The sequence below is a fragment of the Quercus lobata genome, chromosome 5 (assembly GCF_001633185.2).
Source record: "Quercus lobata isolate SW786 chromosome 5, ValleyOak3.0 Primary Assembly, whole genome shotgun sequence".
NCBI lineage: Eukaryota > Viridiplantae > Streptophyta > Magnoliopsida > Fagales > Fagaceae > Quercus > Quercus lobata.
Genome location: NC_044908.1, coordinates 70,934,098 through 70,957,048, shown reverse-complemented (window position 1 = coordinate 70,957,048; position 22,951 = coordinate 70,934,098). Strand labels below are relative to the sequence as shown.

The 22,951-nt window shown below is 35.2% G+C and overlaps 1 protein-coding gene across 1 annotated transcript in view; it reads right to left on the bottom strand.

Annotated features, from left to right (window-relative positions):
- Positions 1 to 1,312: 1,312 nt before the first annotated feature.
- The window catches only part of LOC115992699, a 35,269-nt gene continuing 13,630 nt past the window's right edge, over positions 1,313 to 22,951 (bottom strand). Inside the window, exons 7-9 of the mRNA XM_031116927.1 lie at positions 14,096 to 14,260; positions 3,039 to 3,523; positions 1,313 to 2,181 (exon numbers count right to left, since the gene is read on the bottom strand). Coding sequence (XP_030972787.1) covers positions 1,396 to 2,181; positions 3,039 to 3,523; positions 14,096 to 14,260 — 1,436 coding nt within the window. The 3' untranslated portion in view covers positions 1,313 to 1,395. The remainder of the gene's footprint in view (positions 2,182 to 3,038; positions 3,524 to 14,095; positions 14,261 to 22,951) is intronic.

The following is a 22,951-nucleotide window of genomic DNA, read 5'->3' as shown; positions in this document are numbered from 1 at the left end:
CCTTTTGCCATTATTGTATGGAGACACACAAGTATCCCCATCAATCTATCTTCCATCCCACCAAAGTCAGCATCTGATTGGATTAAGTCCATCCTAAATCCTGTGAGTCTCCTTGGTCTCTGCCCATCAGTTGGCCCATCCTTCTCCCTATTAGCTGCAATCATGTGTGACCGCATCTGGTGGAGTAGAAACAAACTGATCTTTGATGACTTGTTCGACCCTCCTAATCGGCTGGCTGCTGACATCAATAGATCTTTCAAGTCCCATTCTGATGCTTGGCTATCCATATCCCCCACAACTGCCTCTCAATGGCACCCCCCACCAACAGGTTGGATCAAATTCAACTTCGACGCTGCCATTAGACCAAATGCGACCTTCATCTCTGTTGTTGGTCGTGATCCTAATGGTATGATTATCTCAGTTTGTACAGCAAAGGAACCTTCTCAATCCCCGGTTTGGGGCGAAGCCAAAGCTGCCCTCCTTGCCATGTCCACAGCAATAAATCTTGGTTACAAGTTTGTGATCTTTGAAGGCGATGCCAAGGTTGTCATTGACTCTATAGTTTGCCCATCTTCTGATCCACCATGGGAAATCTCCTCCATTATCTCTGACATTCGCAACCTTTTCCTTACTTTTCAGTTGCAAAATTTTCCTTTTGTTATCGTTCATGTAATGAGCTTGCTCATCATTTAGCCCGTTGGGCGTGTATTTCTCTAAATTGGGGACCCCAATCCATCTCTTCCATCCCTCCATGGGTCTTTTGTAAGGAAGTTGATGGACCGGTTCCCCAATTGTTGTCTTTGCCTTTTTAGTAATACATCATCTTACTTATCAAAAAAAAAATATAATGCAGTTGTAAAAAATAGTATAATAAAAATTGTAATCTACTAATAACTACGTGGCGGAAAGGAAAAAGATACGGAAGAGTCAAAAGGGAAATAAGGGTGGGGGCAGGCGGAATCTTAAGGTGAGGAGAAGGGAAAAAAAGAAAGAATAAGAGAGAAATTGATTGGATTCCGGGAAGTGGATATTACCTCTTTATTCCTCTAATCAGTTGATTGCCTCTTTATTCTCTTTAGCAACCTTAGGTAAAGCTTTGGACAGTTAAGAGCCAAGAGTGAGTCTAGATAGTATTTACAGCATTACAGTTGATTATATAGTTTTTTTTTTTTTTGGGTTGGGGGGGGGGGGGGGGGTTGCTAGAAGAATTCAATGGTAACCAAACATTTTAAGGGTTGATTATATATATACTTTATGTCAGACCAAACAATATTATTGTAACCATTCAGGAGTTATATACATGTCAACACCGTTTGTCTCTCTAGTTCCCATGAAGAATTCCTACACATATCATGACAGAAGACTGCTTTTCATAAGTGCAATAATTTGGCTTTCTTAAACGGAAAATAGCTTGGTCTGTGATGTATCCTGGGAACCAAAGTGTTCTCCCTCTGGGTTGTCACGACTGGAATTATTATTGCTCCCACCTTGAAGGCGAATGGAGGAACGGTGAATTTCGGCTCGATTGCTGTGGAAGAAATAGGTGTCCCTAGACAGAGTAGGAAACCAACAACGGCAAGGATATGCCTCTTTTATCTTCTTGAGCAAGTGCTTGTGAGTTTTTGTCACAGAAAGATAAAGAGGGAAATATGCTAGTGCAAAGATGCTAATTGGAAGGAAAGAAAGGGAATAGAGGAGAATTTTTGTCCACCTTTCACTACCATGTACCATGAGGATGATTGTTGCAGAAAATGATATCATCATCATTACAACGGAGAAAAACAGAAATGTGAAGCCTAGCATGAGCTTGTTGGGAAGCGAATGCTTGAAGTCTTCCAATCGAAATGGTGCTGTGAGGATTGAAAGAAACATAACCACTGATGTCAAAGCACATGCAAGTGAGAGTACATCACTTGCTGTGGAGACCACAAAGAAAGGGTGATAGAGAAGGACTGGAAAACCAGTTTTTTGATCAGGACCTCCTGGTATTGTATAGGCTGCTGTAAAGGCAACTGTCGCGATGAGAACTGCCACAATGGAGCATCCTTCTGATGTGCGAATTAGCCAATCTCTGGCCGAATTCCGGAGTTTGGATTTCGTAGTAGCAAATAATGCTTCAGCTGTCTCTTTCATATTGTTCTGATGACAAACGAAAGCTTCTTTTGTAACTGACTTTACACGCTGCACACAGAAACATACATTTCACGACAAGCACATGCATTTGACGAACCAGCTAAAAATTCTCTTTAAAAAGGTATCTTAATTATATTTCCGAGGCTGATTCAATTAAATTGACAATTTTTTAAAAGATAAATTTGAAATTTAACAAGATTATTTTTAATTAAAAAAAATGAAAAATATACTTTTAACCTAATCTTTGTCTTCATATATAAAGAGTCAATCGATCATAGTTTAAAATTTAAATAAATAACCTAATGGGGTTGGCCAAATGGTTGGGCACTCAGTCTTGAAGTTGTTATCTCGAGTTTGACTGGGTGTTCTCCAATTCAAGTCCGGATATCAGCACTTTGAAAAAACTCTCTAGATCAACGATTTACCCCGCTATGAGTCCACCCGTCGCAAATAGTGATTAATCTCTAGTTAAAATTTTGAGAAAACATTGTGGAAAACTAAAAAATGAAATTAAATAAATATGTTTTTATTATTTAGAAATAATAATGCAATATAAAAATAATTGTGATCGGGCCAAGTACTAATAATTTTCCCAAGTATAACTTATAAGTCACCTTAAAAGCCTTACCTAAAAAAAAAAAAAAAATACTAAATTACAAGTGTCATTAATCATTATATGTACTAGTATAGTCATTAAGGGGATAAATATTTTTCAAGAACTTTGCAAATGACTTCACCCCTACATGCCCGAACGAAGGATCACTAGTTCTAATCTCCTATTCACCCTCCCCCATGAGCCATTGCAGGTTGCAACTGGCTTTATTCATTTCCAAAAAATAGAAGGAGAAAAAAAATCAAAGCAAGGATTGCAGGGCAGATGAGAGTGGAGTTAGAGAGAAGAGTACCTCAAACCAGAGCAGCTCCTCTTGCAATTGAAGTGCAGGGCCCAACATCTTTTCAGGTACATAATCATGTATTGGCATTCCAACCATATGTAAAATAGTGTTCCCATTGTTGTCAAGCCTTCGTACCAACCACCTCATCGGTACTTCCATTTTAGACACATGCTCGAATACCTCCAACTGGCGGTACTTGATTGCTACATGCAATATGCACTGCCCTTCATCATCTATGTGCTCTACTGCCTGAGGGTATATTTTGAGTATTTCTTTAACGATCTCTACGCAGCCTGACTTAGTAGCTAGAAACAACGGTGTAACTCCTCCTTGTTTCAATGGTTGCCAAGAACTACCTCCCGTCTCATCAGTAGACAAAACACCAGAGCAACTACCGTATTTTGGCAGCTTTGACTTACTTAGGTTCACATTAGAACTACCATCTTTTGCTGAGAGTTTGGCTACCTCCGACACGAATTCTTGGCTCTCCGGAACTAATATGCATCATATAAACAAAATTAATTGCTAGACAATAAGCGGAAAAAAAAAAAAAATCCCCTGCATTTTTTTTAATATATATATATATATATATTTCAACCTATTTGTTTGTTTATACCCCTTAAAACAGGTTGTTTAACTTAATATATTAGCCAAATGATTACTTAAGTTAATTATGAGATCTGCGTTAAATAGTGAAGGATCATATCATGCACAGTAGTAGAAAAATAAATAACACATAGATATGATCACCTAGGGAAACCAATGAAACAAATTGTTTCACAGTAAAAACCTGGGGAGGATTTGACCTAACTATCCTCAAGGTAAACAAATCCACTAACAGAGAATTGAAGTTTTTACAATAAAATTTAACCCTAAATCTATTGCTGCCTCCAGTAGTAATTTATTGACACGACCACGTGCAAGCTCCAAATCCACAAACTCTTCTCTCCTGGATTTACAGCACATAAGCTCCCACGCTTATGACTTTGAGATCCCACTCAAAGATTTCAGATCATCACTTGTTGATCTTGTAGCAGTAAATAGATTCCACTTGCACTTGATTATAAATCTTTTCCGGTATATACTTGTGGAGTTAGAAGGAACAAAACTTCTCAGATCTCATAGGAGTAACTTACAAGTATTCCAAGAGTCTTCAAAACCTTGTTAGGGTTTTCCTTTTATACTTAGGAACGTTGGACTGAGACCTTAAATGATTTCACAAGCTTGGGCCTGATTTATAATTCTGCAGAACTTGCTTTATTGCGATTTTCGATCAGTCAAACCTATTCTTTGATCAATCGAGCTTCATTGAATTTCAATTCTTTCTCTTGTAGCTTGAATGTTCTTGAGACTTGACTTGAATCACCTTGAGCAATGTTCACCACTTGTTGATCTTGTAGCAGCAAATAGATCCCACTAGCACTTGATTATAAATCTTGTTCAAATATATACTTGTGGAGTTAGAAGGAACAAAACTTCTTAGATCTCACAGGAGTAACTCACAAGTCTTCCAAGAGTCTTCAAAACCTTGTTATGGTTTTCCTTTTATACTTATGAATGTTGGACTGAAACCTTAAACGATTTCACAAGCTTAGGCCTGATTTATAATTCTGCAGAAACTGTTTTATTACGACTTTCGATCAGTCAAGCCTATTCTTCGATCAATCGAGCTTCATTGAATTTCAATTCTTTTTCTTGCAGCTTGAGTGTTCTTGAGACTTGGCTTGAATCACCTTGAGCAATGCTCACCATTTGTTGATCTTATAGTAGCAAATAGATTCCACTAGCACTTGATTATAAATCTTGTTCCGATATATACTTGTGGAGTTAGAAGGAACAATCAGATCTCATAGGAGTAACTCACAAGTCTTCCAAGATTCTTCAAAACCTTGTTAAGGTTTTTCTTTTATACTTAGGAATGTTGGACTGAAACCTTAAACGATTTCACAAGCTTGGGCCTGATTTATAATTTTGCGGAAACTGTTTTATTGTGATTTTCATCCAGTTAAGCCTATTCTTCGATCAACCGAGCTTCATTGAATTTCAATTCTTTTTCTTGCAGCTTGAATGTTCTTAAGACTTGACTTGAATCACCTTGAGTAATGTTCACCACTTGTTGATATTATAGCAACAAATAGATTCCACTAGCACTTGATTATAAATCTTTGTTCCGGTATATACTTGTGGAGTTAGAAGGAACAAAACTTCTCAAATCTCACAGTCTCAAATCTCACAGGAGTAACTCACAAGTCTTCCAAGAGTCTTCAAAACCTTGTTAAGGTTTTCCTTTTATACTTAGGAATGTTAGATTGAAACCTTAAACGATTTCACAAGCTTGGGCCTAATTTATAATTTTGCGGAAACTGTTTTACTACGATTTTCGATTAGTCAAGCCTATTCTTCGATCAATCAAGCTTCATTGAATTTCAATTCTTTTTCTTGCAACTTGAATGTTCTTGAGACTTAACTTGAATCACCTTGAGCAATGTTCACCACTTGTTGATCTTATAGCAGCAAATAGATTCCACTAGCACTTGATTATAAATTTTGTTCCAGTATATACTTGTGGAGTGAAAAGGAACAAAACTTCTCAGATCTCATAGGAGTAACTCACAAGTCTTCCAAGAGTCTTCAAAACCTTGTTAGGGTTTTCCATTTATACTTAGGAATGTTGGAATGAAACCTTAAACAATTTCACAAGCTTGGGCCTGATTTATAATTCTACGGAAACTGCTTTACTGCGATTTTCGATCTGTCAAGCCTATTCTTCGATCAATCGAGCTGTATTGAATTTCAATTCTTTTTCCTGCAGCTTGAATGTTCTTGAGACTTGGCTTGAATCACCTTGAGCAATGTCTAACACCTATTTTAGACATATTTTTTTTCTCGGTTTGCCAACATAAACAGACTAAGACTCTAAACATTTAATCATAAATCTTTAGAACCTAATACAACCATTAAATAATGCAGTGATTTCTTTAGGAGAACTCTCTAATAAATAATAATATCATTTATGATGATGCAAAAATCGTCAGTAAGTAGGTTCATCCAGATGGATCAACACGAGCTCATCCAAGTTCCTGTGAAGTTAAAAAAGGAGAATGGGATCCTCTCATTGTGGTCACCGATGTGGTGCCGGACACGGAGTCTCCGATGATAAAGTTAGTAAATATGGCATGAGAGATGTAGAGAACTTAGTAGGAAGGTCTAAGCTGAGTAGAATGTCTGTACCTTCTCTTGGATTTTGTAGACCTATATATACCGGCTTTCTTTAGTAGTCGTTGCTCTCCTTAAATAGTGGTTTAATGAGAGCTTGGGTAACATCCTAGGTCTTTAATTTAGCCTTTACTGGGGCCCCAATAGTCTTCTTACTGATGTGTAATCATCGGGGCATTAAATGCCAGCTTTCATGACACTTTATCTTTGTCCAGGCTAGCCTTCTTGGACAAGGGTAATTACTCGGTCCATCAGTTGCCCCTATTCTGAGATCATCCTTATGTGTGTTGATGATCTCGAGAATATGAAAGGTCGTTTTGCTCGAATGTGACTCTTGACATTCTGGTTGTGTTTGCATTTAAGGTAGAGTGGCAGCGCCGTACGTGTTGTGGCCACATGGCGCACTCTCAATGGTGGATACCAACGCTTTGTTTGAGGGACTTTTAGGTTTCCTGCCATTTTTTCAGTTTTCCAAGTCTAGCTTTTTAAGCCACTTCGTTTTTCTTTTCTTTTTTCTTCACTTTTTCTCTCTCTTGCACCATTGTTCTCTGCATTTTTCTTCTTCAAGCTTTAAACAAAACTCATCAAGGCATCTTAGTGTGAAACAGAAATAAAAGATTGCATAAAATTGCAAGAAACATGTGTATAAAGAGAGAAAATAAACAACACATGGAGAGATAGGTGAAATGTGATAATAACATCATCAAATATATATATATATATATATATATCAATGATAAATACAATGTTTGCTATCACTAAGTGGTCACAAGACCAATATACAAAAGACAATGCATTTAAAAGGGAAAGAAAAGAAAAGATACAAAAGTCCTCACTACATCCCTCATAAACAAAAACACTCCCCTATCAACAAGTCATATACTAACTCACCCCCTAAGTATATGAATACTCTCATACCCGAAACTACTCCCCATTTTTGTCACGAATGACAAAGGACAAGTCACTGAGAAGCAGTCATCTCATCATCACTGGAAGAGCTAACATCCTCATCCTCATCAACATCATCATCATCGGAGCCAACATCATCGCCCTCATCCTCGGAAGCCTGTGGAGATGGAGATGGAAACGTGGTGAAACCACCCATGATAGCCTGTCGTCGTGCAATACAGCCAACATAGGTGTTCACTTGACACAACTCATCACTAAGAGTGTAAAGGCGAGCATCCATGCGCTCAAGTTGTGCCATGATGGCCTTGAGAGTCACACCACCACTCGATGAAGAAGGAGCAGAGGTGGATGGAGTAGAATGTGCTGGAGGAGTCGCTGTTTTGGTTTATGGCCGCTTCGGTCGAAGTTGGGCCTCGCTTCGTCTAATGGACACCACGCTAATGGCACCCATGATGGAGAAATGAGGAGACTCGAGATAAGAAATAGAGGCATGGAGAATGATCCTCGTGATAGTAGAAGGAAAGATAAGCTTATCACAAGTCGCCATATCCTTATAGACATCTATAAGGGAGAGTATGAAATGAAAGGGAAATTCAATGGTAAGGTCCTCAATGAGGGATAACAAAAGGCAAGCACAAGGCTCAGTAATAGAATTATAGTGAGACAAAGGATGTAAGACAAATCTCATCACCATATCCAGGAACCTCGGATCTCTTGCAGAGCTCGAGCAAAAGGTGTTTTGATGGTCACCCCAAGATGAAGGTGTCACACAAAAGAGAGACAGAAGTTCGTCTTTAGACACAGTCTTCAGACGAGGACAGCCGGGATAATTAGGATGTGGTACCCTCAGAACGTGTAGCACATCAGAGATAAGCTCCAAAGTGACTACTATGTGGATACTTCAAACAGTAGTAAGGAAATGAGGTATGGAATAATCGAATCCATGCATATTGGAGTAAAAATCTTGTATGATCACAGAGGGACAACTCACTGAGATCTCACAAAGAGACTCCCATCCCTACCTGTGAATGACAGTCAGTAGATTAGTATCGGAGAAGTTCTCTGAGAAGTCCTGACAGGCCTTCTCATCACGGAACTTGACATGGAGTGGAGTAAAGTCAGAAGAAGATGATGCCTCGAAACAAAGCAGGTTTCGAGACAGAGTGAATTTGTGCTTGGGTGCCATGCGCAGACTATCCAATAGAGAGAGAGAGAGAGAGACAAGCTAAAAAGCATCTATCAACAGATGTACCAAAAAGAGAAAAAAATGATATGTATGCATGAAAAATGCATGATCATGTGATGTGAAAACCTACCAGCACACAAAGTTCTAACAAGAAATCACACACCTAAATGCATGAAACATTGTCAAAAATGAAAATGTGATGCAATGAATAAGCATATAGGATCATTTAAGCAAAACCCAACCCAAAAATTTCACAAATATCTCATCAATTTTGAAAAACCCCAAAAACTTTTCAAAAACAAAAAACCTATCACAAATATCTCATCAATTTTGAAAAACCCCAAAAACTTTTCAAAAACCCAAAACCTAGGTCTAAATGTATGAAATGCATGAAGAAAGAGAGAAAACAAGATCATACTAGTGAAGAAAGGATCACTCTATCCCGAAAATCAACTCAGTTTGAGGTTCAGAGAAAGAGAGAGAAGTGTTTAGGAGGTGAAAAGACAAGTTTCTGTCGAGAGAGATCGAAGAAAATGAAGTCTGAAGTTGCATTGGATCTATTTATAGAAAATGCATCTCAATGGATCTAGAGCTATTGAGAATATATCGAGCACTAATTCTCGACATATAAATTTGTCGAGGTGCGTCGAGAATTTGTCGACTGCAAAAAAACTTCGATGGATCAAGAAACTATCGAGAAACTATCAGACAGACAGAAACTTTCTCTATAGATCGAGAATTTGTCAAGAAGCCATTGAGAAAAATTATAGAAAGCTTTGATGGATCGAAGATGCGTTAAGATTTGTTGAGAAAAGCAGTCCAAGGGTCTCGATAGATAGCCATCTGTCGAGATCTATCAAAAAGCTTTCGAGCTTGATGAAAAACAGTTTTTCAAAGGAGAGAAAAACACATAAATGAATGCAATCAAGCAAACTACTCAACCAAAGATCCAAATAACATTTTAAGCTTTCAAAAACATCTCTCAACCAAAAAAAAAAAATGTAAAGCATTTAGATCCAAAACACACACACAGAGTAAACAAGTCTAACCAATTTTATATTTCAAAACAAGTTGAGACTGTTTAGTGAGCATACATTAACACATGTATTCCTTATGATGGTCAAATCAGATTGTACCTGCACATGTATCAAAAGTAGCAAAGAATTTTGCGTGTTGTGTGTGAAAACATCATAAGGTTGCATAAGTGTCTACAAGTTATAACGATTTGAGATATGAGAAAATCAATTTAACTCTCACACATTCATAACTACTTGATAGGGACTATTACCTTCGAGGTACATCCTATAACTCCCACATCTCTTATAAACACGCTTACAACTATATTTAAAAACATTTTGATTCTTTTTGCATTTTTTTTCTTTGCATATATTTTCTTTTGAGCATATCATACATGGGCATATAAGAGAGAGAAGAAAATACCCAATTATGTTAAGCTTTGACATTGCACTTTTACTATGCTGGAGTATACAGATGTCATTTCATGATTGGCGGGCAACAGTGGTGAGATGGTTATTTATGCCTTTCTCTTAGGATTTTTTAGTCATAACCGTCAAAAAGAGTAATATGAGTGTTAAGTACAAGAGATTACTTAATCTTACTCATTACAAACACAAGCCACAAAGCTCACTTGCTAGGTTGTGCATAGAGATGCTCATCTAAACTACAAAAGATACAAAGTTTAGAAAATTTTGCTTCAATGGCCATCCAAGGTACACAAGTACCAAAGTACACAAAACACACACTGTTTTTGTATATTTTTTTTTTAATTTTTCAATTTTTTTAATTAAAAAAAAACAAAAGTAAAGCAAAAACTAAAACACACACAAACAAAAACATGTTGACAAAGCATAGCATAAAACTAGACTGACTCAAAAACAAAAACAAAAAAAACACACAAGTAATGCATAAACAAAAAAAAAGAGGAAGAGAGAAAAAGTGACAAAATCACTTGGAGCCTTTTTCCTTCCACACCTTGGAAGAACCATTCCGTTTAGTGAATCCTTAATCCGGCGGTGAGGGGAAAGAATTGAAACCATTCAAGTTCGAAAGGAACATGAAGGCTTTGAGAAGGTCTCCAAGAGGAGCAAAAGAAGATGGAAACTAATTTTGATTTCCAGATGAGATTATACTGTTGCTTTGATGAGTGGCAATTAGGTCAAGTATGTCCAGTAGCTCCACAGTGATGACAAAGATGCTACTTCTTCTGTTTAGACTTTTGGTTATTGCCCTTCTTAGCCCTAAGGTTTTTAGTCTCTTTCTTTTCAAGCTTACGGGTGCTCCTAATATAGATTTATCCTTGTCTATGTTCTCCCTAGCTAAGATAGTTTTCACATCATTGTTCTCAAAATCAACATTATTAGCAAGTGAAACAAACACAGTAGTACTAGAAGAAGCAATATTAGAGGAAGAGAAATCATACTCCAAATCGATTCAATCAAAAGCAGATTTCTGAAAACTTAACATCTCATCAAGCTTTGCACTCAAAGTCCTCTCCAATTGAGCTCTGACTTGAAATAGCTCCGTTTCAAGCTTCTTGGTCCTTTTAGCCAAGAAATTGTTCTCAAACCGCAAGGCTTCAATGGCCTAATTAGCTTCATCAAACTTTGTGGAGATTTCTTCTCGTTCAAGTTCCACATCGTTGAGCTTCTTGGTGGCTAGCTTATACAATTTCCCATGCTTTTCAGAGACCTTGTATAATTTTGCATAGGTAGTGTGGATGTTATCTTGTTCATCCATCTTTTCAAACCTAGACTCCACCAAGTCCTCTTCTTCATCCACTTCTTTAACAATCCCTTCAATAGGATTCACAATGGTAGTGAAGGCATTCAAAATTCCCTCATCATCATTACCTGAATCATCCTTAGGCTCGATGTCACTCAAGGTGGCAAGCAAGGGCTTTGCTTTTCCCAATGGTCTTGAGATAGGTTGGACATTCTTGTTTAATGTGTCCAAAACCTTAACATTCGAAGCACTTTGGTTCGGAGGGAACAATGTACTGACCACCTTCTTTAATATCCTTCTTTCCTCTATCTTGGTTCTTGAACTTAGACGAACTGGACTGCTTGCGGTCTTTATCAAATCCTTTTGTATTGGCATTCTTCATGAACTTTTTGAACTGCCTTGTGATATAAGATTTCATCTTCGAATCTTCATCATCAGAAGACTCATCAGTATCACTACTTTTGGCCTTCAGTGCCATGCTTTTGCTCTTGCTCTTGCTTGATTTACCAATCCTAAAGAAACCCAATTCATAGGTCTGCAAGTTGCCAACCAGCTCTGTCAAAGGAATTTCATCAATGTCCTTTGATTCCTCAATGGCGGTGATCTTAGCATGAAATCTCTCAAGTAGAGATCTGAGCACCTTTCTGACGATCTTGGGCTTGGGAATGGTTTCCTCAAAATTAAAGACAAAGTTTACTATGTCATTGAGCTTGGCATAGAACTCATCAAATGACTCATCCTCCTCCATCTTAATCTCTTCAAAGCTCATGGTAAGCCTATGAATCTTTAAATCTTTGACAGATTTAGTTCCTTCATAGGTTGTCTGGAGGATGGTCCATGCTTCCTTCACAGTTTTAGTGGAGGATATCTTCTTGAACTCTTCATTTGTGACTGCACTAAATAAAGCATTCAATGCTCTGCTGTTGTAGTTTGCTGCTTTGATCTTAGCATCATCTCAATTAGCCAGCGCTTTCTTTGGCTTGGTCCAACCTATCTCCACAGCTTGTCACACTTTTTCATCTAATGACTGCAAGAAAGCTCTCATGCGTATTTTCCAGTATGCATAGTTAGTGCCATCAAATAAAGGAGCTATAATAAGAGACTGTCCTCTATCCATGACAAATAGGGGTCAATGGATTACACAGTAAAGATTAACCCTAATTAGAGTGTGCTTGCTCTGATACCACTTGATAGGCCAAGAATGTATTGACCCCTTAGATAAATTAACCAATTAATTAGTCAAGTGAATTAATTAAGTCAATTAACATGCAATACTTGTGGTAGCACCAATAAATCACCAACTAAGTTAAATGCAGTGGAAAATAAATTTGACACTGGTGATTTATTTACAAATGGGGAAAACCATTGAGGCAAAACCCCACTGGGTGAATTTAAGGTCACCATTCTCAAAAATTCGCTATTATCAAAACAAGCTGTTACAAATAAAGGAATCTTAATACCTTATGGCAACCTACAATTGAACCCTTACCCTAATACATAATTGGACTTATAATGTAGTGACAATCTCTCCTTTCAATGCATGGTATCAAGTATGTGACTAACCAATTGATACACGGATCCAAGTACGTGACTAACACACCAACTTGAGGAAGATGTTGGCTGCAAAGTTTTTCAGTTCATCCACACAATGAAGATCAAGAAGCTTATAGGTCACAAAACCCTATGGCATATAAACGCAACAGCTTCTTCAAGAGAAAGATGAACTAGGGAAAATTGTATCCAATCACAATATGCATGCAATAACAAGTGCAACCATCTTATGACGACCCTTAAAATAATCCTTATATATGTTTAGGGTTGTGAGAAAGGAAAACCTAAACACATAGTTTGGATATGCATGAAAAACAGATCTGGAAATTTGAATTTCATAGTTCTTGATAGATACAATAGTCGAGCTATCTGTCAAGCTTCGAATAATTTAAACCTCGATAGATACATCTGTCGAGCTTTAATGAACAAAACTTCTTCACTTGATTCTTGGACAGATTTGCATGGCTTCAATACTTGGACTTGAACTCTTGTTCCTTAAAGTATTACACACATCCTAGATCTACCTAATTACAAGTAAAGTGTGTTTTGTCAAAGGATTAGTCAATTCCAAATGACATATGTTCATAACATGTTCCACATATGTCCTAACAATAAGTTATAGTGGGGACTAATTGCAATAATCCAAGGAAGAGAGGAAGAGAGGTTGCGGCAACTTTTGAAGTATCATCATTAGCTCCAATCAATCCAATAGTATTCTCTTTGCAATTTATAGATATTTCTCAACTCCATAACAATACCCATCACCCTAATGTGGTCTCCACAGGCCTCGGCTTATCCTTTGGAGACCAACAACAATTACATCAACAACATGTTTGTTACTCATCTCCTTTTCTGTATGTAATAACAGATGACTATGCAACCCAAATGAAACAACAGCATAACGAACTCGAGCAATTCTTTCAAGCCCAAGTATTCATTTTCTTCTTTGCTTAAATGTGGCTAATAATGTTTGTTCTTAATTTTTACAAAATTCTTTTTCTTTATATATATATATATATATATATATATATATATATATCTTGTTTTTCCTTGTTCTTTTATGTTTTAAGAGAAGATAGACATAAAATGGTAGGAAAAATACATGTTTAGCCTTATTTTTAATAGAAAAAGGGTTACAAAACTTTAACTGAATTAACCTTAAGTAAAGTGTCAAATTTCAAACTATGCAAATAAGTTGTAATTATCTCAATTTCATAATAGTTTCCTTTTTGATGAACAAATCCAAATGGCCACTTAGAATATTGTCTTCTATTTTGTTACAAAACTTAATTTTGATAATATATAGGATTGAAAATATTTAATATTCACTTCATATTCACAATAGATATTGAAAAATTCAAGCAAGTACGACCACTGTAGCTATTAAAAAAAAGTTAGAAGACTATTGACTCTATACTTTTTATTTACTATTGGCACAATTCAAAAATGGTTAAAAGATTACCTTTTTTCTCATCAGCACATGAAGCATTAGAGAGAGTTGAGCGACTACCATATATGTGCGGCGTTGGCTTACTCAAGTCCATATTAGAGCTAGTACACTTCCACGAGGTATCTTCTTCTACTAAGAGTTCGGCTAGGTCCAACGCGGATTCACGGCTCTCCGGAACTAGTATGAATTATATAAACACAATCAATTACTAGATTTTCTCAATAATAATAACAATAATAATAATAATAATAATAATAATAATAACAATAACAATAACGACAACAACAAAAATACAATCAATTACTAGAACTAAAGTGAAACCCAAAAAAAATTACCTAAGTCTTTTTTTTTTCTTTATTTAAACCATTAGATAATTCAGTGATTATATATTCAGGAGAACTCTAGAAATTTCATTTACTCAAAGCACTATTCATTATTATTAGTTTTGTACTCTATTTTAAAATGACATAATAAATACCTTGTTGTAAAATTCTAAATTTATAAGAAATAATAAATTTAATTATTTAATGTATGAATATTCATACATAAAATATCCGTTTAACTATGCACCTCGTTATCTTCTTAAAAAACAAAAAAAAAAAAAACTATACACCTCATTAAAGTAAAAACAAAATACTAAAATTCAAAAGTAAATTAATTCATGAAGAATATATTGGTATATATTTTCAGTATTGACAAAATATAAATAAAATAAAAGACACAAATAGCTTCTTCTTCTTTTTCTTTTTTTTTTCTTTTTCTAACACGTTTAATTTATGTTATTCTAAAATGGAACATGATATTCTTTTAAATTTTGAAAAACATCTATTATTAATTTCGTATTAAATTTTGTAATAATTACTTTCTCAAAAAAAAAATTGTAATAATTTCCCATTTATGTACAAATTTAAAGATTCTTTTAAAATATTATCTTCTATTTTGTTGCGACATCTAATTTTGATAATATTTAAAATTAAAAAAATTTATTTTATATAGCAACTTGACATTAGAGTGTTAGGTTCTTAGCAAATCAGAAATGGATGGAAATAAGAATGGAAATGAGAAAGAAAATAGAGTTACTTCGAGGGTAACCACCTCCTAAGCAATAGGGAGAACTAGAAAGAAATAGGAAAGAGCAAACTTGGTTAATTTTTTGCATATCCTTCTTATTCACTTTTAGTCTTCTTATATACAATTCTCCCTCCACAAATCTTATCATTTCCTGCCTAAGGAGTATGAACTAACTAACTGAAACTCTAATATCAGCATAACTAACTAATTGACATTAGCTTCAGTCTTATCCAACTGTTAGGTTTTGATTTTGTAATGTTAGCAAACCATGACTAAAACTAAGTCTCATTGGTTTAGAATGGTCTATATTGAAGTCTAAAAAAAAAAAAAAAAAAAAAAAAAAAAAAAAAAAAAAAACTGAAGTTCGGGATGAAAAAAAATGAGTTACAATCTGTTTCGTTCGATTGGTACTCGATTAATCAAAAATCAATTGATTAGTACTCGATCGATTGAAAATCAATTGATTGGTACTCGATCGATCGAAAGTTGCATATTAGCAAAAAATCAACAAATGTAAAAAGCCCATAACTTGACCGTTTGAAGCCCAAATCATGATTCGTGTTTTCCAGTATTTAAAGGACATCATAAGCTAACCCTAGAGAGGCTTTTCAGAGTTTTTTAGAGAGATTAGAGTGCATCTTGTGCCTCTTTTGTAGATCTAGGGTTTTGTATCCAAAAGCTCTCTAAAGTCTTCTACTGATGTTATTCCTTGAATAATCTCAAGATCTGATGTTGTAGAGGTTTCTGTATATAAGATAAACGTCTAAGGAGATCCAAAACCTTTTAGTGGAGTCTCTAAGTCACAAGTATGGGTGCTTATGTTGCAAAGACCTTATAGAGAAGAAGTCTGTGGATTCGGAGCTTGCGCGTGGTCATGTCAATAAGTTCTACATGTGATAGCAATAGGATGTTAGTGGTCTAAGTCTTATTGTAAACTTCAATTCTCAATAGTGGATTTACTTTTTACCTTGAGAATAATTAGGTTAAATCCTTCCCAGGTTTTTTACAGGTTTGGTTTTCCTGGATGATCATATCATTTTATTCTTTATTTTCCACTGCTTTACATAATATGACTCTATTGTTTTAACCTAGATCTAAATAATAAACCTAAGTATTCACTTGGTTAATTAATTAGGTTAAACAATCTAGTTTATAGGGATCTAAAAACTAACAAGTGGTATCAGAGCGGGTTAGCTATTGATTTAAGTTATTATAACTAGAGTTGATCTTTGATCCTTGTTATCATGGATAATTTTAGGTGTCTTACTGTTTTTTATTGTGATTATTTGAATAAAAAGGACATTATTGTTTTAGTTGATCTTTTTGAGGCTTGTGAAAGGAATTTACAGGATTTCAGTCTTTCTTAGAAGATTGGTATAATCCTTAAAATACACTCTGTTTCTCATGGATTTTCACCCACAAAGCCAAAGACTCGTGTTATATGGGTGAGAAAAAACTTGCTAAGGTGAGTGTTGTTTACTTGTCCTTGATTTAATTCTTTCAATTGTTTGTGGACATGTTTTGTTTCCATTTTTTGGTTGTTTTGCTTTTTAGGTTGTTTTTTTATTTTAGAAAAATCCAAAAACATTGAAAAATTTCAAAAAGAAAAAAATATTTTATTTTGTGTTAGTTTTATTTTTCTTGAGGATTACATGAATTATGATATCTCTCTCTTGATTTAGAACATGCTTGACATTGTGGAGAAACTTGAATAGTATGTATTGCTCAACTAAATGCATGATTATTTTGAGATAAATATGATTTTGTATGAGTATGTATTTGTACATGTACTCATGGATTAATTAAGAAATTGATATTTCTTATTTGTGTAGCCTCTATAGTTTAGTTTGGCATTGTCATGCATTGTTTTTCATTTTAATCATTTAGCATAATGTGTGCTTTTAGTTTTGGTCATAAAATTTTTTTGAAACCAAAAAGATTTTTATTTCTTTTTTATTACATATCATGGATGTGTAGTTAAGGTTGGCCTATTATCTTTGCATAACATGCCTGTGTACCTTGTTTAGCTTGGATGAGCTTATTTTTCTGTACTTTGCTAGTTCTAGCTACGTAGTGCATGTTGTGTGTGAGTTGTTTATAGTTTTTAATCACATGATCTTGATTTTGAAGTCACATACTTTTGATTGTAAGGACTAAAAAATCCTAAGAGAAAGGCATAATAACTATCTCACCACTATTTACTAGTCAATCATGAACACCTTACTGCATATCATAAGATTTTTTGCTTGAGAAAATGTAGCACATGCACACAAAAAAAAAAGGTGTAGCCTTCAAACAAAATAATAATAATAAAAAAATGCATGTACACTATAAGGCTAATTTTTTTTTTTTTTTAAAAATGCATGATTGCAAGTTTGTTTTCTAGGAGATGTGGGAGTTATAGGATGTAACTTCTGATTATGTGATGAATAATGTAGAAATTGTGCTTGATTATTATTTACATATCATCTCACATGTATCTCATGTTGTTACTAGTTGCACACACTTCATAAGTTATCTTTGCTAAACTTAGTACATGAAATTGTGTGTGAATTTGGTTTGGCCATCCAAATATTCTATGATTTTGATACAAAATATGTTTAACGGTTGAAAATTTGGGGGTAAAAAGTTTTGAAAATCTTGTTTTGAAGTTCTAGGTTGAGAATTAATGTTTTTGAAAAACTTTTAAACTCATTCTCATGCATTTCATTCATGAAATTATTTAGGTTGAGTGGTTTCTGCATAATCTTCTATTGTTTTTCAAAAAATTCAAATTTCCAGAATTTCGATCGATCGAATGTGTTTTTTGACTGATCAAAAATCCCTTGATTTTTAATCGTTGCTCTCTACGTAACTCGATTGGTATTCAATCGATACTTGGCCGATCGAAATTGGAAATTTTTCAGCTTCTAAGTTTTTGACCAAATTTTTTTTCATGCATCATTTATGTTTAGGATTCACATGCATTGCATTGTTTTTTCTTTATCCATCTTGCATTTTTGCAATCATATCTCTCATTTTTTTTTCACACATAACATGCATACACTTTGCTAAATTGGGTACTCAACTTGATTTAAAAATTGATTGATTAACTTTTGAGTTTTCTACAATTTAGTAAATGCTATTTTTATGTGTGAACTGCATAAAATATTTTTCTAGGGAGATATGATGGATAATAATTGTTCAAATATTTTCTCTACTTGGTTTAAGTTCAAAAGACCATCTGTTTATGAGTCATATAGTGTCAAGTTTGCATTTATTGAAAGAGAGACTATTTTTCTTCATGTATATCCTCAACTTAGTTGTTAAGTTTGGTTTGTGTGTCTTTATTTTCCCCACCTCCTAAATTTTCCCCAAAACTTTTTTTTTTTTCCAAAACTTGTTTTGTTTTTCCTATTTTTATAGGGGGAGAAGCTTGTTTTTAACTTTTGTTGTTCAAGGGGGGAGTTGTTGCTCTTCATAAGGGGAGTTGTCTCTATTTTCTATAGAGTTGAATTGTTTTGTGTTCCCTTAATTCTCTATTTTCTCTTATTCTCTGTTGCGTATGTTTTCTGTCTAACTTCCGATTGGGTTGTCTTTATCAATACGTGACAAAAAGGGGGAGAAATAGATGAAATGTGGGAATCTTGTTTGTTTTGTTTAAGGGGAGTTGAAATTGTTTTTGAAAGGGAGAGAATATAAAAAGTTATTTGATGTATCTAACTTAGGGGGAGAGTTAGTTTACTTTTCTTTTTTATATTTGTGTTTCATATTGTTTACTTGTCTTTCTTTCCACACATGCGGTGATGTGTTCTTTTGAGTGTTTTCAAGAAAGACAGGTGCATTCTGATCAAGACCTTCTACCTCTTCTTGCAACTTCTAGGTTAGGAGTCTTAGATTGAGATTTGTGATGTATTTGGGCATTTTATTGTATATGGGCATTATGCTGTATGTGTGTTTTGACACAGATTATCAAAGGGGGAGATTGTTAGGTTTTGAGTTTGTAATGTTGGCAAATCATGACAAAAACTAAGTCTCATTGGTTTAGAATGGTCTACATTGAAGTCCAAGACAAAAAAAAAAAAGAAAAAAAAAAAAACTCAAGTTCGGGATGAAAAAAATGAGTTACAATCTGTTTCATTCGATTGGTACTCGATTGATTGAAAGTTGCATATCAGCAAAAAATCAACAAACGTAAAAAGGCCATAACTTGACCATTTGAAGCCCAAATCGCGATCCGTTTTTTCCAATATTTAAAGGACATCATAAGCTAATCCTAGAGAAGGTTTTTAGAGTGTTTTTAGAGATACTAGAGTGCATCTTGTGCCTCTTTTGTAGATCTAGGGTTTTGTACCCAAAAGCTCTCTAAAGTTTTCTACCGATGTTATTCATTGAAGAATCTCAAGATTCGGTGTTGTAGAAGTTGCTACATACAAGATTAACGTCTAAGGAGATCCAAAACCTTTGAGTGGAGTCTCAAAGTCACAAGTGTGGGTGCTTGTGTTGTAAAGGCCTTATAGAGAAAGAGTCCATGGATTTGGAGCTTACACGTGGTCATGTTAATAAGTTCTATATGTGGTAGCAATAGGATATTAGTGGTCTAAGTCTTACTGTAAAATTCAATTCTCTATAGTGGATTTGCTTTTTACCTTGAGGATAGCTTGGTTAAATCCTCCCCAAATTTTTTACCAGTTTGATTTTCCTGAGTGATCATATCATTGTGTTCTTTATTATCTGCTGCTTTACATGATATGGCTTTATTGTTTTAACCTAGATCTAAAAATAAACCTAAGTAGTCACTTGGTTAATTAATTAGGTTAAACAATCTAGTTTATAGGGACCTAAAAACTAACACTAACTAACTAAACCAACACATCAAAAGTACTAACATACATTGCAATACATGTTAACCCTCAATACATCACATTTGGCTTCCAAACATTACCTCCTCCCCTCCATTAAAACATCTTGCTCACAAGATGTGGAAATTGTTACTGAAGCACTTGCAAATCTTCCCAGGTAGCATCATCTGCAGACCCCCATTACCACTAAATTAGATGTTGAGTGATAGTCTTGCTATGTAACTGATATGATCTGGATTGAAGTACAACCACTAGTTCAGTTGTAAGGACACCCTGAGAGTTGACAGAAGGTAACAAGGGAATGGAAATGTTATGTTACCCCAATTTAGCTTTTAAACAAGAAACATTGAACACGGGATGTATAGCAAATTCCCAAGGAAGATCCAATTTGTTAGCAACCTCTCCAACCCTCTAGATGATCTTAAATGGACCATTGAAATGAGGTGATAACTTGTGAAGAGCTCTATAAGCTATAGACTGTTGCTTATAGGGCTGTAGCCAAAGATACACCTAATCACCAACCTGAAACACCCTTTCATTTCTCTTCAAGTCACATTGTTGCTTCATTCTGGCCTACGCAACCACCAAATTTTGTTTTAGCAAAGCAAGAATGCGCTGTCTAGACTTCAACACAATCCACAACAGCGACTCAAGTTGTACCAGGGATGTAGTCCATTAGCCTAGAAGGTGCAAAACCATATAAAGATACATATGGTGTTAGCTTGGTGGCAATAATATGGTAATTGGTATTGAACTAGTATTCAGCCAAATAAAGCCATTTTGACCACTCAGTGGGTCTATCACTCAAGAAGGACCTCAAATAATGCTCCAAACTTTTATTCACTACTTCTGTCTGGCCATCTATTTGAGGATGATAGGCATATGACATGGCTAGTTGCACACCTTGAAGTCTCATAAATTTAGCCAAAACTTAGTAGTAAAAATAGGATCTCTATTTGAAACTATAGAAGTAGGCATTCTATGAGAGCTGCTACCTTAACAAAAAAATAAGGATATGACAAGCTGATGAAGTGAACATACTTTGTAAGTCTACCAAGTACTACCATAATGGCATCCATCCTCTAAGAATTAGGCAAACCATCTACAAAATCCATGCTAACAGTAGACCAAGGCTTATCAGGAACAGGTAAGAACTACAACAACCTTGCTGGATGGCAGGTCTCATGCTTCATCTATTGAAAAAATCCACACTCCCTAACATGCTACTTTAAATCTGATTTCATGCCTAGCCAATAGAAATCCCGTGTTTATTCTATGAAATGACTTGAGAAAGCCAGAATGACCTCCCTATGGACTATCATAACTTGTTGAAGTACCTTAGGTATTAAATTGAAATTTGAACCTAAAATTACCCTACCCTAATAGATAATTAATTGATTATGATGTGAAAAATGCTTAGGACCAAAGGAACCACTCTGCAAATCTTGGAACAATTTCTAAACTTTAGGTAGCAGCTGATAACTAAGCTTCAATTCTTCAATCCAAGAAGGAAAAGGAAAAGAAATTAAGAATAAGGAACCCTCATTGAGTGGAGTGACATGAGCTAACTCCTCCCTTCTAGACAAGGCATCAGTCACCTTATTCTCACGGCCTTTCTTGTACTTCACCACAAACAAATAGCCTAAGAGCTTAGTCAACCATTTCTGTTAGGCTAGGGTAGCAATTCTTTGCTCCAAGATATATTTCAAACTCTATTAGTCAGTTTTGATGAAGAAAGGCCTATCTAAGAGATAAGGTCTCCATTTATACTCAACAGTAATGAAAGCAAGAAGCCCCCTCTCATAGGTGGATAAGTGTAAAGCTTTCCCTTTCAAAACCTGATTGTGGAAAGTTATAGGTCTTTAATTTTGATTTAGAATAGCCCCTAAGCCCATCCCAAAGGCATCGCACTCTATGGTAAATGGCTTTTTGAAATAAGGCCAAGCCAAAACATGTGCATTACTTACTGAAAGTTTATGTTGTTGGAAAGCAGCTTCAGTTGCATCTGACAAAGAAATGAATTATTTTTCAACAAGGTAGTCAATGAAGCAGCAATCCCATCATAATTGTGAATGAATTTTTTGTAGTAACTTGTTAAGCCCAAGAACCCTTTCAAGGTGACCAGATCTAATGAATTCTTCTTCAACCTTCATTCAAATCTAATGGTGACTAGATGTCAAATCTAGCTTAAAGAAGTTAGTAAAACTAGCCAATTCATCCATCAACTCATCAATTACTAGAATTGTAAATTTGTCCTTAATAGTGGCTTGGTTAAGAGCTTTATAGTCAATACACATGCACCATGATTTATCAACTTTCCTAACTAGCAAGACTGGAGAAGAAAAAGGATTTTGACTAGGCCTTATGGAACCAACCTCCAACAACTCATTGACAATTTTTTAAATTTATGACTTTTGAAAGTAGGGATATCTATAAGGTCTTCGGCAAGTAAGAGCTATGCCCTCCTTTAAAAGAATTTGATGCTCATGACCTCTACTAGGTGGTAGACCAATTGGTGTCTCAAAAACTTATGCAAACTTAGTAGAGCATTTATTTCAGGAATGCAATGACCTAAAGAAGCAGCAAAGTCTAAAGAAACTATTTGAAAGATAAGACCCTTCTTCAATGAGGCTTGAAAATTTGAATACCTTCTTGGAGAGTTAAATTAGAAGGCTGCAAGCCCTACAACTTAATGGTGGAATTGAAGTGCTGAAATTCCATCGACATGGCCAAGAAATCCCTAAATGAGACCAAGGGTTCTCAGTAATTGAGTCCCCAGTACTAACTCACAACCACCTAAGGGTAATGCGTTCAAATCAACTGAAAAAACGTTTCCTTGCATAGTGATTTTAACATCCAAACACACATCATGTGTCTTGATTGTATCAACTACTTTTACTTCAAAACTCAAAGTAGAATCTAATGACAATTGTAAAACAGAAATCATAGCAACATC